At 41.7% G+C, this 18,003-nt stretch overlaps 1 protein-coding gene across 2 annotated transcripts in view; it reads left to right on the top strand.

The window, feature by feature from the left end:
* The window catches only part of LOC147624253 (uncharacterized), a 57,130-nt gene extending 52,273 nt beyond the window's left edge, over nt 1-4,857 (top strand). For both annotated transcript variants that reach the window (XM_086819916.1, XM_086819915.1), the window contains exon 6: nt 4,523-4,857. In XM_086819916.1, the coding sequence (XP_086676042.1) occupies nt 4,523-4,720 (198 nt within the window). In that variant the 3' untranslated portion in view covers nt 4,721-4,857. The remainder of the gene's footprint in view (nt 1-4,522) is intronic.
* Nucleotides 4,858-18,003: the final 13,146 nt, after the last annotated feature.

The raw sequence follows: 18,003 nt of genomic DNA, 5'->3' as shown, positions 1-18,003 counted from the left end.
ACAACTTCTTTTCGCACAGGCTTATCCTTTTCTCTATGTAAGAGGGTGTATTCAATTGAAATGAAGTAACCATAAGCTAAGGTTTTAGACAAATCATCATGTGGATCAGCATGCAATTAGCAAGAATCACATATAATGCCTGAGTGATTTAGCCTTTCACCAAAGGATGGAAATAGTCTTCCATAAGCCAAGGTAAGGTAGCTCTAGGCTCCAATGTATATTCCAAAAGTCATATGATCAAAAGTATCAAAAGGTTGCAAATGAGAGTCCATGAGCCTCTTTTATACTTGAGCTCTATGACCATAAACCTAAGCTGACTGTTAAAGTTGCTACTCCATTATAAACCATCCCTTTTCCAAAGATTTTTGTTCTCAAAATCTGTCATGTGTTAAATTGCCATATCTCCCATATACATAAATGAGAAGAGAGGTTTCCATTATATGTACAAGACAATGGTAGGATCTCCAAAAGTAGCCATGTGGAAGTAGTTTGAACCCCCATGAATCCATAGTATAAGCAATGAGAACTAGACCCTCCAATAATGAAAGAAGTGCTCTTGAAGTATAGTGGATTGTTATGACAGTCCATGTCGATGTCAAAACCACTTGCAAATCTCTCATGAAAACACCTCAAAATGAGTCCCAAATGACATGTGCATGATGCCAAAGCATCTATACATCATAAACTACCATCATAGTAACCATTAGAGCTCATTGAGATCACCAAAAGACTCCCAAAAGTGCTTCCATATCAAATCTGTCCAAAAAATTCCATAGTGCACATCTTCCATTGTAGGAGTCATAAACGCCTATATAATGCATGCCAAACGGTCAAGTCACATCCTTCAATAATAGACCTTGTTATTGCACATAAGAAAGTGGTTCCCATGTCCCATCCATAGGTAAATCCAAAAAAACATGAACAACTCTCCCATAGATGAATCCCACCACCATCGGGGTCAAATGGAAATGTATCCTTTTGAAATGTCGTGTCATTCACAATGTATCCATTATTCCAACCACCGGGATCCAAGGAATAAATTAAGGGTTATTTATAGGCAATTGGCTATTTTTAAAGAATCTCTAAAATTGTTTGGCTATTTTAAAAATACATTTTTTTAAAGATTTGTCTAACTTTTTATAAATTTTTAAGAAATATTTATCAAAAATACATTAGGTATTACTATTCTTTTTAAGAAATCCAAAAGATTCGTCCCAAATTTTTAAATTTCTAACGTTATAAGGAATATATGTTCGCCAACTGATTACACTCATACATTCTTAAAGGTGTGATTTTTTAATTTTTTACCCTATCGAGGTCAAATGGAAATGCATCACGCTCTTTTATGAAAGAGTGATTCTTATGTGACTCTTCAACTTGTATTTCTTCATGGCAGTCCTTAAAACTCTTTAACTCATTCTCTCCTCCATCCATGAGAATCATGGTGGCTACAACCTTATTAGCTATGTATACATGCTCGGGTGACCATGTCTCTTTACACTTGAAGCATAAGCCTTTGCTTCTTAACTTATCAATCTTTGGGTCATCCATCCTTTAAGTCTTGTTGAAGGTTTAAGGAGGCTTCCTAGTGGATATACTCTCTTCCTTTGCATCAAAACGAGCTTCACTCTTGGGCTGTCCACCTCCATAAACGGTAGGGAATCTTGGAATGGACGATTGGGTAAAAGGAAGAGAGCTTTTGTCAAAATAGGAAGGAGTGATCGTTGGCTTAGAAGAGTCCTTTATGGTACCCATAGGTTGGGATCTCTTATATTTGGGTTCATAAAGCTCTGCCAATCTCATGCCCTCTTTGATAGTGCTTGGTCTTTGGGCTAAAACATCCGCCTTGATATCTAAATCCAAACCATGCACAAAATTTTTCATCTTCATGTCCTCATTCAATCCTTTCACAAACATTGAAAGCTTCATAAACTTCTTGATATACTCTTTCACCAACATCCCTTTTTAAGATAGCTCGTACCACTCCTCATGGTACCTATCAAGTACCAATGGCAAAATAAATGACAAATTCATTTCCCTCTTCAACTCATCCCATGAGTGTGGCATGTTCCCTTCTTTGATCATATGTCTCCACCATTGATGAGCATAGTCCTCCATATGCAATGATCATGAGTCCGGTTGAGGAAGCCTTAATGTTGAAATCAGTAGTCTTCAAGGAAGCCTCTTGCCAAGCTTGCTTTCCTTCCCTATGGCTTTCAACATAAGTTTCTTGAAAGGTTTGCCTACCAATGTCAACTTGATGCCCACTATTCCTCCCTTCATGGTTGCCGACTTGAAGTTGACTAATGGGTTCAATCAACCTTTCCTCCATAACTCCCATCTTTGTGACCATGGTGTCAAAATTCGAGTTCAAAGTGTACTTAATAGACTCCAACTTTTCCACCAATAGTTGAAGGAGGACATCATTCGATGTGGGTTTCTTTTCTTTTGGAAGTAGAACAAGCTTTCACATATCATTCTTTAGTCATGTACCTCTTTGTCTTTCTCAAGGTATGCTATAAAGCATGTTTACTAGTTCTAGGTTGAATTTTGATCCTTCTATCTTCAATGGTCTTTATGAACCATCATGCCATCTCACTGAGTGTACTTGTTTTCAACATGCTCACGGTGCATTCAAGTAAAGTTGTGAGAAAGGACGTGTCAAAGGCGCTTTGCTAATTATGACATGATTAAGGAACTTACTAATTATAAAATGATTATGAAACTTACTTTTCATGATCTATATTTTAAATCACGACATAAAAGTTGCATTTAACAAAGGCAAGTGTCTTGTCCATTGAGGACATGGAGAGAAACTTGAAGGATGTTGCTCATGAAGCGAGCAATGATAAAGCTTGTAATCTTGACTCTGTTGTGTTGTGGACCAACATTCTGTGATAGTTTCAAGGGATGACGAGAGTTAATAGTGGCATGAGAAGTTTAGATATTTGAGTTTTGGAAATATTCAATTCATGATAAAGGCATGATTCTTGGTCTTCCCAAAGATAACAATGATCTAGTGTTTGTGAGCCATGCATGATGAGAAAACAATCAAGAACATCATTCCCAAAGCATGAAGCATATAGATCAAATGATGTGCTCGACTTGATTCAAAGTGATATTTGGAAATCCTCTCTACAATTCTCAAAGAGGTTCATCATATTTTGTTACATTTATTGATGATGACTATGTTAGAAAGGCAAGGGATGAAGGGTGCAATATAATAGAGGTGGATTTGATGTAGCTTTTATGCATAAAAAAGAGTGCAATGTGAATAAGAATCAATACCAAACTAGAGATGCCTCCTTCAAGTGGGCCAATGGATGAGTTGTAGTCAATAATAAGTATTTAATGCACCTAAAAGTGGGGGGACGTGGTCCTTGATTAGTGGGATCTTGATTAAGCATAATTATGAATGCAAATTATTGAGATTATGATGATTCATTCTCAACCTATTTAAGAGGCACCCATCTAATGCAATTTGTGTGTGTTCATCTCATATTATTCCTCATTATTTTGTTAATCTAATTGGTAAACATTATTATACTCTATTGTGCTAAAACCATGAGTTTAATCCATTTCTACACTTTGTAAGTTGCTTTCCACATGGTATCAGAGCCTCCACCATCCCCTACTCAATCTAGAGCATCTAACCATCTCTTAGTTATTTATAATTAAGTTCTAATCATTTTATTGATCCATTATTTACCATTCTCTACAAATCTAGTTCAAAATCTCATTGTTGAAGCATTTATACTATGATTTGAGTTGTCCTCAACCTCTCAACATTGTGGACATCATCATTGAGTTCTAGAGGCAATCAACGCAAAACAAAAGAGGTCGTGGAAGCAATTTTTATAGTGTTAATTTTTGTCATCTTTTCGGAGAGCTCAAATCCAACAATATCAAGTGCTTGAGTGCAAATAGGAGGTATACAAGACTTGTTCTTGCTTGGAGTGAAGTTTTTGAAGTCTCACTTACATTGAAACTCCTCCAGATACCTCTCAAATCTTTGTTATAACAATGTGGGAAAAATTTGTAATTTTTTACTAGTCTTATCATTAGTGCTAATTAGAGGATTATTGGATGTTGAGATTTCTAATATATATACATACATACATACATACATACATATATATATATATACATATATACATACATATATATATATATACATATATACATACATATATATATATATATATATATATATATATATATATATATATACTACATACATATGTATATATAAGCAATTATGCTTTTATAAAATATAAATAATACACACCTGCTCAGCAAAATTCTATTCGTTGATAAATCCATTTTTGGCAGTGGTTATACTTGAAAATGCTAGCAGCTCTAAATTTAAACACTTCTAATAATATTTCAGAAAGGGGCATCATGCTTCGAAGATCTGATGTGGCTTAGCCATAATAGAAAGTAGCCAAGTAAAATTCTCTTCAATTTGAGAGAGAGAGAGAGAGAGGGAGAGAGTGTTTGTTAATGTAACTCCTTGAACCAGGAAGAAAAGAAAACTTTTAAAGAAGCTCCAACTGTTTCTTTATTATTCACAAATTCTATCCAACGTGGATCTCTAAACAGAAAAGATGAACCTCTACCAATGTATTCGATACTCCATGATAAGAGGCCTTTGGATCTTGACATGATCCAACTTGCAAAGCAACAAATGAAGCTTCTTGAATTGCTAGCATCTACTTGATATGCCTTGTTTGAAATTTGGTAAATTTTAAGCTTAAGCAATGGCTCCTTGGATGTAGGCTTCACTATTTTATGAAAAACAATTCTAAAACTGACATGTAAAGGTTGTACTTTTTCATTCAATCAATCAGATGTGAGCAAGCTAACCTATGAGCACATTTATGCATACATGTTTGAATATATATTATGAAGGAAAATTTCCTTGTTGGTAAATTCTATTGTAAATACACTAGGTAATATTGTAAATACACTAGGTAAATTCTATCGTAAATACACTAGGTAATATTGCTTGAAAATCACATCATGTTAAAACAATGCTTGTTTTATTAGCTCATTTTGGAAAACCCAATGATGTGCATATCTAGAATGCTTGGGCAATTGATCACATATATTATGTTTAAAAATCGCGAGTCTTTGTTAACCAATCCATATACCCAGTGCGAATCTCGAGAGATGGTGCCTAGTAAGTATATATACATGCTAAATGTACGTGATGGTTTGGAAGAGGGTATCTGACTACCACGAACTCTACTAGCCCAATAGCATGTGGCACCGATGCTTTGCTCTCTTAATTAAACATGGTAGTATCTTTACCTACATTCAAATCTAGGAGGAGTATGATTTTTTTGCGAGCTTCTCTGAGATTTTTTGACCTAACAAAAGTGAGTTTTTTTAACCTTCTAAAAAAAGTGAACCTTTTTTAACATAGTTAAACACTAATTTTCTCACAATCAACACAGAGAAGTTTTGTTTGTAAGCTCTTTAATGTGAGCTTTTTTGTCATTTCCTATATTTTTGCAACCTTTTCTTAGAAAATTCCATATTTGCGTTTGTTGTTTTTGGGAGGGAGGTGGACGATATGTTCATTTGTATAGCATGGAGGGGAGGGAGGAGTGTGGAAGTCATGCACAAGGGAGAGGGGGGAGTGTGGAAGCTATACACAGGGGGGAGGGGGGATGTGAGGGTGAGGAGGAAGGGCGGGGGGGGGGGGGGGGAGTGGAAGATATGTTCATTTTCAAAACGTGGAGGGGGAGGGAGGGATTCTAGGGGATTTCCAAAGTGTAAAATTTAAAGTTTTTGGCACCATACTTCCATTCCTTTTCGAATTCCAATCGTTTTGAGTACCAACATGACCATATTCCAATAAAAAATGCAAAAATGGTACATTTTTCATAAATGTAAATTTTGCCCATTTTTTAGTCTACAGTTATGAGGTCAAAAACTTCAAAGTTTACACTTTGAAAATAAGTGCACACCTCTCACACTCTCTCCCTTCTCCTCCATATTTTGAAAAATGAACATAATTTTTACATTTCTTTCTCTCTCCCTCCCTATCCTTCATATTTTGAAAAATGAACATAATATTTACATTCCTCGCTCTCTCCTTTCCTTCCCCCTCGCAGCCCCCTCTACATACCTTACACATTCTCTCTCTCCAATGTTATGTGAAAACAAACATACCTTTCATATCCCCCCTCCCCCCCTTGGTCGCTCTCCCCCTAGTTGCCTCTCTCTCTCTCTCTCTCTCTCTCTCTCTCTCTCACACACACACACACACACACACACAATAAATGAAAAGCTTGCAAAATTCATTAAATTCAAAAAAATCTCGTGTCAAAAAGGAATCTCTCTCTCTTAGCATCACAACCAACCTCTCTATATTCTCTTTGTCTTGCACTCATCCACTACCTAGCAACTTACTTCTACTCAAGTTCAAGGTCAAGAAGATGTTAAACATGAACAACCTCAAGATATGGGTTGGATCATTTATACAAGTAAGACTAAAATGATCTCTTTTAATAAGTTATAATTTTATGATTTAAAATTTTTATCTTATGGTTAGCCCTTGTTACATTGTTTTTCTAAATATGTATTACATTTTAATGTGTGAAAAAAGCTTGCAAATTTGTGAGAATTCCAAAAAAGCTCGCATAAAAATTTCCCCTTTCCAGGAGGCTCGGTCCCCAAAAAGATGCACCATACATCATTGTCGGACAATACCAAAGTTCCAAAGAGCCAACACATGGTACAAGGCCGTGGAAGTGAGCCTAAAAGCACTCTCTCTCTCTCTCTCTCCAAGCATACTAGGGATGCATAACTCCTCCCCAACCAAACCTTGGCAATCATTATCATGCAAAAAACATAGTCCCGTAAATGTCACCTTAAGGTATACACACAACTTAATAATCTCCACTTGTGATGTGACCTCATGATGCATTGAATACCATCAACTTGGTTTTGACAAGATTCGATTGTTAAGACTCTCTCATCACAAATTGCCTTTCAAGTGCCTCTAGATATCTCTATAACCTCTAGATTACATCTGATATCATTAAGACTATGTCACTTACATATGATAATTTGGCAATACCTGAGCAAATGGTGAGAAGTGACACAATTCCCTCCTTAAATTTACAAACATAGGGATGATAACGCTTGCGTGTAGTTTTGGGATATTTGCGTTTTGTGTCAGAGAATCATAATTTGCAAGTTCAAATAGTAGGCAATGATGTATTTGAAATATAAACTTTATGGGACCAACTATCCATTGTGGTCCTATATGATGCGTCATGTAGTATTGGTTGCCAAAGGGCTTTGGAATGTCTTTATTGGCATTGAGGCATGCTCTACCTCGCTAGTCTAGGATATGAGGTGTGAGCGTAGACACGTGAACCAACAAACGTGAGCCTATAGATAAGAGTCTAAAGATAGATATACCTAATGTAGTACGGACCAATTATTACTACCATAAAGACTCGCACAAACATACCTACCATGTTCTTGGAAGATTTTCATATCATTCAATCTATACCATATACAAATTCTAAGGAAAAAGCTTGTCCCTTATAATTATTGAAAAATTAATGTACACATATTGTCCAATAATTGTACACTAGCCCTGTTCATAGGTCCAATTTCTAATTTTCGTACCCCAAGAAAGCTTATTTCATACAAGGGAAGCACGTGAGATGAGTTCATATAAAAATATGTGACCCTACAGACGTGAGTTTAGAGGTGATTCTAGACGTGAGCCATAAGCCTAGAGGTGTGAACTTTTAGACACATGGACCTATATATGTGAACCTACATACGTGAACTTGTAGACGTGACCCTACAGACATGAGTTCAGAGCTAACCCTAGAAATGTGATCCTGGAGATGTGAGTTGTTGTGAGTCTAGAGGCGTGAACCTAGTCATCAGGACCTGCATATGTGTACTTGCATACATGAACTTGTAGACGTGAGCATGGAGACATGAGCCTAGAGATGTGAACCTAGAGACATGAACCTAGACACGTGAGCCTAGTAGTAAAAAACAAACGTGTCTAAAACCATTTTCGAACCTATGTCAGAAACAATAGGAACTTTTAATGTGAACCCAATCTGGACTAACTTGATTTTAGACACGATAAGCTTGGTTTTGACAAGACTGATTGTCAAGACTCTCTCGTCACAAAAAGCCTTTCAAGTGCCTCTAGACATCTCTATAACCTCTCGGTTGCATCTGATATTATTTAGACTATGTCATTTGCATATGATAATTTGGCACTGTCTAAGCCAATGGTGAGACTATACGCAAGGTATGGCAATGAAGTGGTATCAGCTTGGTTTTGACAAGTCTGAATACCATCAACTTGGTTTTGACAAGATTGATCGTCAAGACTCTCTCATTCACAAAAAGCCTTTCAAGTGCCTGAGGTTATCTCTGTGTAGCCACCCCCACTGCCCTTGGTCGGGCACCCCCAATTTCGTGAACCTCAAACACAGGCACCCCAAAGGGTCACCACCAGTCACACAAAGGAGGAAATCTTCGGGTACCCACTTGACCGCTTGGAAAGCGGTGCTCACCCACTTGTGCTCGGCAGCTCTCTCTCACCTACTCCAACGATATCTATCAATGACCACTTTTAGCACTTGGCTTGTGATAGCCCAAGTCGCCATGCCCATTGTATAAAGAGAGACTTTGGTGTACTAAGAGAGGATCCCCAATGCAGTACATAGTTTTGTGATGGTCCAACCCTTGTCGACTTCAGTCTTGTGCATGTGCATGTGCATGTGACTCTTGGCTCCTGCATTGTATTCCGTTCTTGAGTTTGCGTGAGTACGTGGTGGAGTGTGATAGAGAGGTCGCCATCTCCCTAGCGTGTTCCAACTCATGTGGGTATACTATCCTAGAGAGGACCCTAGTTATCTTTAGTGTCCCAACACGATGGGCAACTGGGTCTGCTCTACAGGTATTACTAAAAATTTGGCGATCCTGTTGGGGACTCTTGTGAGTCAGGAGTTCCCAAAATTTTGAGTCTATGGTAGTTCATGCCCAATACATGCTCTCGCATGAGCTCTAGTTCTATCAGTCCTATCAAGAGTCCCCTCTTTGTCAAGTGCCACAACGGTAAGCGGCCAATCAACTTGGTGCCCCCCAGAAGTCCTCTTGCTCCTCTCTCTCAACCCATGGCTGTAGTAAATCATGGTCACCTCGGGAACAACCTTCCAATTCCAGAACCCTTATCCATGGTGTTGGGCCAGATTAACATCAATCTCCCCACGTTCAAAGGCTCCACCTCAGAAGATAGAGATGACCACGTGCGGCGCTTCATCTCTATGTGCAAAAGCTGTGGTTTGGAGAGGGAGGATGCCTACTTGGCTCTATTTTCATCCACTCTAGAAAGCTCAGTTGACAAGTGGTTTAGTCAGTTTGCAAGTGACCATTTTGTGGACTGGCCCAACTTGAAGGATACCTTCCTTTGCACCTTCAGGCCCAGTAACTATGAAGACCGCATTCTCCAAGACCTGGGAAGAGTTCAACTCTTGCCTGGAGATAGCGTGTCTGAGCTGATGACACAAACAAGAGTCTTGGTGTTCCGTTTGTCGACCTACCCTGGTGACTTCATGGTCAAGCAATGGGTGTTGCAAGCCTTCTTGCCTTGGTCCACCCAATAAAAGATTAAAGAAAGCAGGCCTAAACCTACCACCTTACTAGACTTTCAAGAGCTGGCCTCTTAGCTGGAGAATGTGCACTTGTTGTTTGAGCGTGACAACGGTTCCTCTTCCTCTTAGGTCATGTCTTCACAAGAAGATCCTGTGGCCATTCTCAAAAAGGAGTTGCACGTATTGAAGCTTCACAAGGCACAAAGCAAAGACAACACCTTGGCCCAGCTAAAGAAGGAGATAGAAGAACTCAAGGGGCAACAAGAAGCAAAGAAGGCAGTGTGGTGCGCGATTTGCTAAACCTTAGGGAACTCCCCCCAAGAGTGCCCATGGAGAAAATACTGCTCTTTCTGTGAGAAAGGCAATCATGAGGATAAGGATTGTTACTACTTGAAGGGCTTCCGCCAATTGCATCACTAATAATAGTTTCCTTCGCCAGCTGCCCCCACCAAACAATCATTTCACATCTTTCACCCCACCAACCACCTATCTACCAGCCAGCCACTCTTGCATACACCCACACTCCCTCATTCTCTAACCCTTACCTTCCACCCATCATGCCCACCCCACCATCTTCTGCACCTGCCACCCTCCTCGCCCATCTGCTCCCCGCATAACCGTCCCATCTTATGCTATTGCTATGGGGAGTATGGTCACTATCAAGGTTGGTGTCCCCTTCCAGAAGGGACACTCCCGTGCCATCATTTCCTCAAGGCCAAGGATCACTACACCTAGAACTGCTGCCCAAAGCAATGAGCTAGTGCTTCCACTGATTTCATCTTCCAAGCGCCGACTGCCACTCACTTGGTCTCTATGGGAAGTGCTACTGAGTTGGCTGACACCTCCTCCTTGGTGCCAGTTCACCCATCCTTCACCTTGGGAGTGTCCCCGACCCAAACAACCCTACACCCTCATCTCATGTGGAGCACCCCACCACAGGTGTGGTCACCCATGCTCAAAAGAAGGCCCTTGGAGAACCAAAACCATCAACGGAGCAAAGTGAAGTCCCCTCAAACATCTCTCATAATGTGGAGGACCATGCCTTTCTGCAAACTCTCAAAGATCTTCAGGAGGCATCTTCAGGAGGCACCACCCATGTTCACTGACGGAGGGCAAGCCAATGTGACTCCCCACCCCGCACCTTTAACAGCTTCCATGAGGATGACCTACTCAAGGAGAGCAAGGTGGGGATATCACTCTACCAACTGCTCCAATTTAGCCCCACTGCTCGAGTGCAATTGGATCTGCTAATGCAACAACTAGAGGAGGGCTCAAAGATTCTCGGTGGTATAGCACAGATTCGACCTGCAATAAGCAACAAAATGTCTGGGCATCATTCATGCAATCAGCTCGCCCTCACCGATTTCAAAATACCTCGCCTCATTGTGCAAGTCCAAATTCAAGATGATTTCTTCTCTCTAGATTTTTTGGTCATCCGTCTTCCCGAAGTCAAAGGAGCATACTCCTTACTCATTGGCCGACCATGGTTGCGAGGTGCTAGTGTGCTACATGACTGGGGTACTGAGAGGTTTCGGATACCTAAGACCCATGGCCAAAAAGAATTCAAGCTTGAAGAGGATCCATACCAAGCTGTGCGGGGTGCTGTGGTCGCACCCACACCAATGGAGGAAGGCACAGTGCCATATGGGGAAGACTCCGAGCTTCTAGACTAGCTCTAGGTTGCAGGGGATCTCTCATGCTACATAGTGGACATAACTGAGGTTCACGAAGCCACTAATCCGCAGGACCCCACAATTGAGCACTTTGAGGTAATTGGGAGAGCCCATCACTGATAGGAGTAATGCAAGCACTTCACCTCGATCACGTCTACACCATTAGCCACCACCACCAAGGGATCCGATCCGTCACCAAGAAGCCGCACTCAAAAGGGCTCCGCCACCCAAGAACCTACACTCAAAGCCACCCATAGCCAAACCCATCTCGGGCCCTCCCGACGTTACAGCCAAGGAGCCCCCGATTCTTGTAGCGTACTAAGCATGGTTAGTAGGGAGGATTAAGCTAAAGTGGGATTAAGCAAGTAATTAATGAGTGGTAGCTGAGCTAAAGGGGAGATTCATTGACTCAAGGGCTGCCAAATAAGGCGCCCATTGACCGCCAGTGAGTAGGTGAGCAGGGCGTGCATAATGAGCATGATTTAAGGAGCAGTTTTAACTGCCAATTTTTTCTCTCTGCTTCAGGTATCGTCAATGAGATTGCCGATACTGGACTATCAGTCTCAGCTGAAAAATTATTTTGAAAATTTGATCATACAGCTGTGTTAAGCACTGTAAGCCCTACCTGTGAAACAAATCTGAGCTCCATCTGACTGCCGATACTGGTATTGATGATACTGGTTCCAGAGAGCAAAAATTGTGTTGCAAGGTGATCCAAAGCTTCATATAGCTAGTACAGTCAGCACATCACAACTACCCACATCTTGGACAAAGGAGCAGTTTGGTGACTTCCCCCTGGACTAACAACCAGCACAACATGACCCCGGCATCTTCTCTAACTTGGCAGCCATTGGAGAGCCCCTCCCACTTCCTTCCTATCAGGACCCAGTAAAGGAATTCAATCTAGGAACCCCTGAGGATCCACATCCCATTCTCTTGGCCTGCTGGTTATGGGATCACCCCGCATTACTCTAATAGGCCACCACCTTTTTCCACTCCTACAAAGATGTATTTGCTTGGACCTACAAGGATTTGGATGATGTGATGGCCTTCATAGGCATGCACACCATCCCTCTCTAGGAGGGTAATAGACGAGACCGGGGTAGAGCCTACAAACTAAACCCCAAGTATGTAGAAACAGTGAAGGTGGAGGTGGAGAAAATTAAGGCTGCTTGCATCATCGCCCCAGTGGAACACATAGGGTGGGTCTCAACCTCAAGAAGAAAACTAACAAAATCCGGGTCTATGTTGACTTCCGTGCTCTCAACAAGGCCACAATTAAAGATGGATTTCCAATCCCTTTCATGGACAGGGTGCTGGAAGATGTGGTTGGTCACACTCTCTACAGTTTCATGGATAGTTTTAGTGGCCACAACAACCAGGTGGCCATCCATCCGGATGACCAGTCCCAAATAGCCTTTGTCACCCAATGGGGTACCCTACCTCTATAACAAGATGCCATTTGGGTTGTTTAACGCCCCTGCCACTTTCCAATGCATTGTGACTAACATTTTTTAGGAATTTCTTACTAGCTTTCTCACAGCATTTGTGGATGATTTTTCCAACTTCATAGGCACATATCTTGCAACGTGTCTTGAAGCCTTTGCTAACCATCTCCACCAATTAGCCTTGGTCTTTGGTAAGTGTCGCTCCTCTCATCTCTAACTCAACCCACCTTCAAATGTCACTTCTTGTGCAAGGCACACTTTTGGGCCACATAGTCTCAGCCTAAGGCCTCACTCCAAATCCCGACAAGATAGTTGCCATCTTGAGGTTACCCCATCCCATCACTCCTCAGGGCACTCAGGTCTTTTTTGGGCACATCGGCACCCGCGGCCACCTCACCATCCGGCCTTGGGGACCCCAACTTCGCTGCCTTTCCATCGCGGCAACCCCAGCTGCCTTGCCACCCTTCGGGAACCCCTGCCTCCAACGTTCCATCGTGTGCACCCCCACGCGAGCCCCCCCGGCCATACCCACCTTGTGCGCACCCCCACACCTCGCCTTGTGAACCCTCCGCCATACCTGTCTTCTTGCAGGCCCCCCTCGCCTGCTTGCACTCCAGCTGTGCACCTCACGCTTGCGCCCCCCTTGTGCTCACCCCTGGCTACCTTCCACATCCCCTCGCGGCCTTGTGCGCTCCCCACACACCCACTCGTGCACCCCTTCCGGCCTTGTGCACCACCGGCATACCGTCCCTCCCCACCCCGCCTTGCGAACCCCGGCTTTCCACACCCCTCTCGCGCACCCGCACTCACGCCTTGCACACCCTTAAAATAAATATATAATATAATATTTATACCCTTGCCATCGCACACCATCCCTGGCCTCCCTTGCACCATCGGCTCCTTGCGCACAACCCCACTACACCCCCCTCACCCTCTCCATGCTCAAGTTTTACTTCTTGTTTCGGATGAGGCCTGTGGTGGCCACTCTCTCACTAGTCTTTCTTGTGGACATGATGGGTCCTTCTTCCTCGACACTTCCTCTTGGACCTGTGGTGGTCCTACTTCTTCACCACCTTCTCTTGGGCCTATGGCAATCCATCTGCAACTTCACCTCAACATGTGCCTCCGCTTTTGGTGTTCACCGAGACGGTGAACAGATTAGTTGGTGGGGGGACCTGTATCCACCCTCATTGCCCTTGCTCGGGCACCCCCAAGTGCGTGAACCTCAAATGCGGCACCCCAAAGAGTCAGTCACACAAGGAGGGAATCTTCGGCTACCCACTTGACCACTTGGAAGCGGTGCTCACCCACTTGTGCTATGCGCCTCTCACCTACTCCAATGGTATCTATCAATGACCACTTTTAGCACTTGCTTGTGATAGCCCAAGGGACCATGCCCATTGTATAAAGAGAGACTTTGGTGTACTGAGAGAGGATCCCCAATGCAATACATAGTTTTGTGTTGTTCCAACCCTTGTCGACTTCAGTCTTGTGCATGTCACTCTTGGCTCCTATGTTGTATTCCATTCTTGAGTTTGTGTGAGTGCATAGTGGAGTGGGAGAGAGAGGTCGCGATCTCCCTAGCCTGTGCCAACTCCTAAGGATATACTACCCTAGAGAGGACCCTAGTGATCTTTAGTGTGCCAACACGATGGGCAACCGGGTTCGCTACACTATATAACCTCTCGGTTGCATCTGATATCATTTGCATATGATAATTTGGCATTGTCTGAGCCAATGGTGAGACTAGACACAAGGTATAGCAAAGAAACGACACAATTCTCTCCTTAAATTTACAAACATAGGGATGATGACACCTTCAGGTAGTTGGGATATTTCCATTTTGTGTTGGAGAATCATAATTTGCAAGTTCAAATAGTAGGCAATGATGAATTTGAAATATAGGCTTAATGAGACCAACTACCCATTGTGGTTCTATATGATGCGTCATGTAGTATTGGTTGCCAAAGGGCTTTGGAATGTCATTATTGGCATTGAGGCATGCTCTGCCTCATCAGCATAGGATATGAACTATGAGCCTAGATACGTGAACCTACAAACATGAGCCTACAGATGTGAGTCGAGAGATAGGTGTACCTAATAGAGTACGGTTACTACCATGAAAGACTTGTATGAACATAGCTACCATGTTCTTGGAAGATTTTCATATCATAGAATTATACCATATACAAATTCTATGGAAAAACCTTGTCCCTTGTAATTATATTGAAAAGTTATGTACACATATTATCCAATAATTGTACACCAACCCTGTCATAGGACCAGTTCCTAGATTTTTGTACCCCAAGTAGGCTTATTTCATACAAGGGAAGTACGTTCATATAAAAAAGACATGAGCCTATAGACATGACTCTACAAACGCGAGTTTAGAGGTATTCCTAGAGATGTGATCCTAGACATGTGAGCCATAAGCCTAGAGGCGTGAACTTAGACACGTGGACCTATATATGTGAACCTACATACATGAACTTGTAGATGTGACCATGTAGTAGATGTGGGTTCGAAGGTGATCATCGTGAGTCTAGAGGCATGGACCTAGACATGAGGACCTATATATGTGAACCTATATACAAGAACTTGTAGATGTGAGCATGGAGACATGAGTCTAGAGGTGTGAACCTACAGACATGAACGTAGACACGTAAGCCTAGCAGTAAAAAAATATGTCTAAAACCATTTGAGAACCATTTTTAAACCTATGTCAGAAACACCAAGAACTTTTAATGTGAACCCAATCTAGACTAACTATTGAAAATGATAATGTAGTTAACTATAGAAATCAACCACACTCCCTCAAACCGACCAAGACTTTGATCCCATTAAGTGGACTGGCACTCAGTACACTGCTCCCTTGTTAAGAAGGTTAGACTCCTTTAGATCCACCTCAAGAAAGGAGCTTTGGGAGCCCCTATTAAGAAGGCTAGAAGACTCCTTTGGATCCACCTCACGCAAGGAGCTTTGGGAACCCCTATTAAGAAGGCTAGACTCCTTCAGATCCACCTCAAGCAAGGAGATTTGGAAAGAAAGAGCCAACAAAACACAAACGTGAGCGGAGAAACAATAGAACCCCAGGAAACAAGGGCTCCCACATGGTCATCCAAACATTGGATTCACCAACTGGCTCTGTCAATAGTTTCAAGTGAGGCACATCTGATTTTATGCATGTAAACTTCTATTTAGGCATCATACCATGAATAGTTGTTGTAACGGGAGTCATGTTCATAATGGAAACAAAATTTGTTGTCACTTCTACCAAAAAATAATATGGAATATACTTTTCAGAAATCAAGGCATGTGCCACTTTTGCAATATGCATATTTTTCATTTTTACAATAGCATTATGGTGTGGTGTACCTGCATTAGGATAAAACCCTGGTTTTTTTGTGATTTGCACGAAATTGGAGCCCAACTGGCTTACATTTTATTGCTTTGATCCAAGAATTAGCTTAGAAATTATGATTAGGAGTGGAATCCACTTCAAAACATGAGCATTGAACTCCATTAGGTTAGATTAGCGTGAAATTGTCAATTTTTGTTCATGCATTTTACCATATCTTACTATACCGTTACTGAATGTCTAAAGACTTCATAGTTGGCCTTTTCAAGTGAGTTTAGAGAACTAAACCATTGTCCTACTTTTCCTTGAAGGAAAAGTTTGAATGAACAGATCTTGGTGGGATCATTAATCCACCTGATAAATTTGATCAAACTTCTCTAGAAACTGAATGGGATCTCCAGTTTCATCAAATTCTGTCATCATTCTTGAGATGTGGATTGGCTTGGTTTTGGCTTTTAGGTGGTCTGTTGGTCACAACCTCGCTTCCCATTTCAAATGCTATCCTTAGCATGTCTTCTATGTATTAATGTGGTGGGGGAATGTAATGTATTAATGTGGTGGGGGAATGTAAGGAGGTGGTTACACGAAACCCTTTGTTTCGGGATACGTGACCTCTTTCCCCATGGGATTAGGCTGCATGGTTTTTAATGGCACTTACCCTCCATTAGATTGGCCTTGAAGTTATAGACTCACGGCATGTTATTCTTTGAATGCTCATGTGAATCCCTTTGTAATAATGAGATAGTCCCCCCTATGACATTGGCTCCTTACCCCTCCCCATGTTCCCTATTCCTCGTTCAAATGGAGAAGAACTATAACCTGGTTCTGTGGTAAAGTTGCTTCTATAATGAGCTCTTGTGGAGAGCAAGACTCCTCCTTGGATTATGTGTGCTTGCTATTATATGTACTATGGAATATTTGTGCCTGGTGTTACAACAAAAAGACATGTCTCCATGCTGTATAACTATGGTTATTAGACTAATTTTGACGTTCGTGGTCTGCTTGGGATAAACCTACCTCAAGATTGATTATAAATGTTTAAATCATTGTGGCATCTGACACATGGTTTTACCACTTCCCCTATGGAAGAAAACCTTGAGGTTCCAGGTTCTGCTCTCGACTCCTTCAAAAGAAGGGCTGTGCCCAAAAATAGGGTGATTGAAGGCCTTCTTTATAAATTGGGTGTGTTGTATATGTGCATGTTCCCAATGAAGTAAGAACAAAGTTGGATTCAAAGGTAGAGAAATGTATCTTCATTGGTTATTCTTTGGAGTAGAAATGTTATAGATATTATAACTCTACCCTTTGTGAGATGTGAGTAAGCTTTGATGAGATCAGTAGCTAGCATTTATACCAGTGAAGGCAATAGAAGATGAAAATATAAGAAGAGATGATGTTATCCTTGTAAAGTAGCAATCTCAGGTGTACCCAGAGAATTCTCTAGCAGTGGATCCAATGTTAGTCCATGGATAAGCAGGTTGAGGACAGATGTAGGTACACATGGATAAGCAGGTTGAGGACAGATGTAGGTACACATGTACCATGCAAAGGGAAGGAAAATGTAGATCAACCTTTTAGTATGGTTACCACTGGGGCAACGGGAGAACCAGAGTTATTTTGAGGACACCTGCCCCGCTAGTGATCCAGGTGTATGTAAGTCTAAGAGGGATATAGAGCCCATAATTATGCTTACATGGTTAAAGCAATAAAGGAGGAGTTGGAGCCCACTTGTTTTGAGCAAGCACTTAGAAAAAAAATGTGAAGATGCCATGGATGAGGAGATGGCACCAATAGACACAAATGCAACATGGAAATTAGTGCCTTTGCTTAAGGAAAAGAAGGCAATTGGATGTAAGTGGGTGTATAAGGTCAAGGAT

Source organism: Cibotium barometz, chromosome 25, assembly GCF_041138505.1.
Source record: "Cibotium barometz isolate CiBa-2024 chromosome 25, ASM4113850v1, whole genome shotgun sequence".
Classification (NCBI taxonomy): Eukaryota; Viridiplantae; Streptophyta; class Polypodiopsida; order Cyatheales; family Cibotiaceae; genus Cibotium; species Cibotium barometz.
The sequence above is the reverse complement of the archived record's forward strand: the minus strand, read 5'-3'. Positions and strand labels throughout refer to the sequence as shown.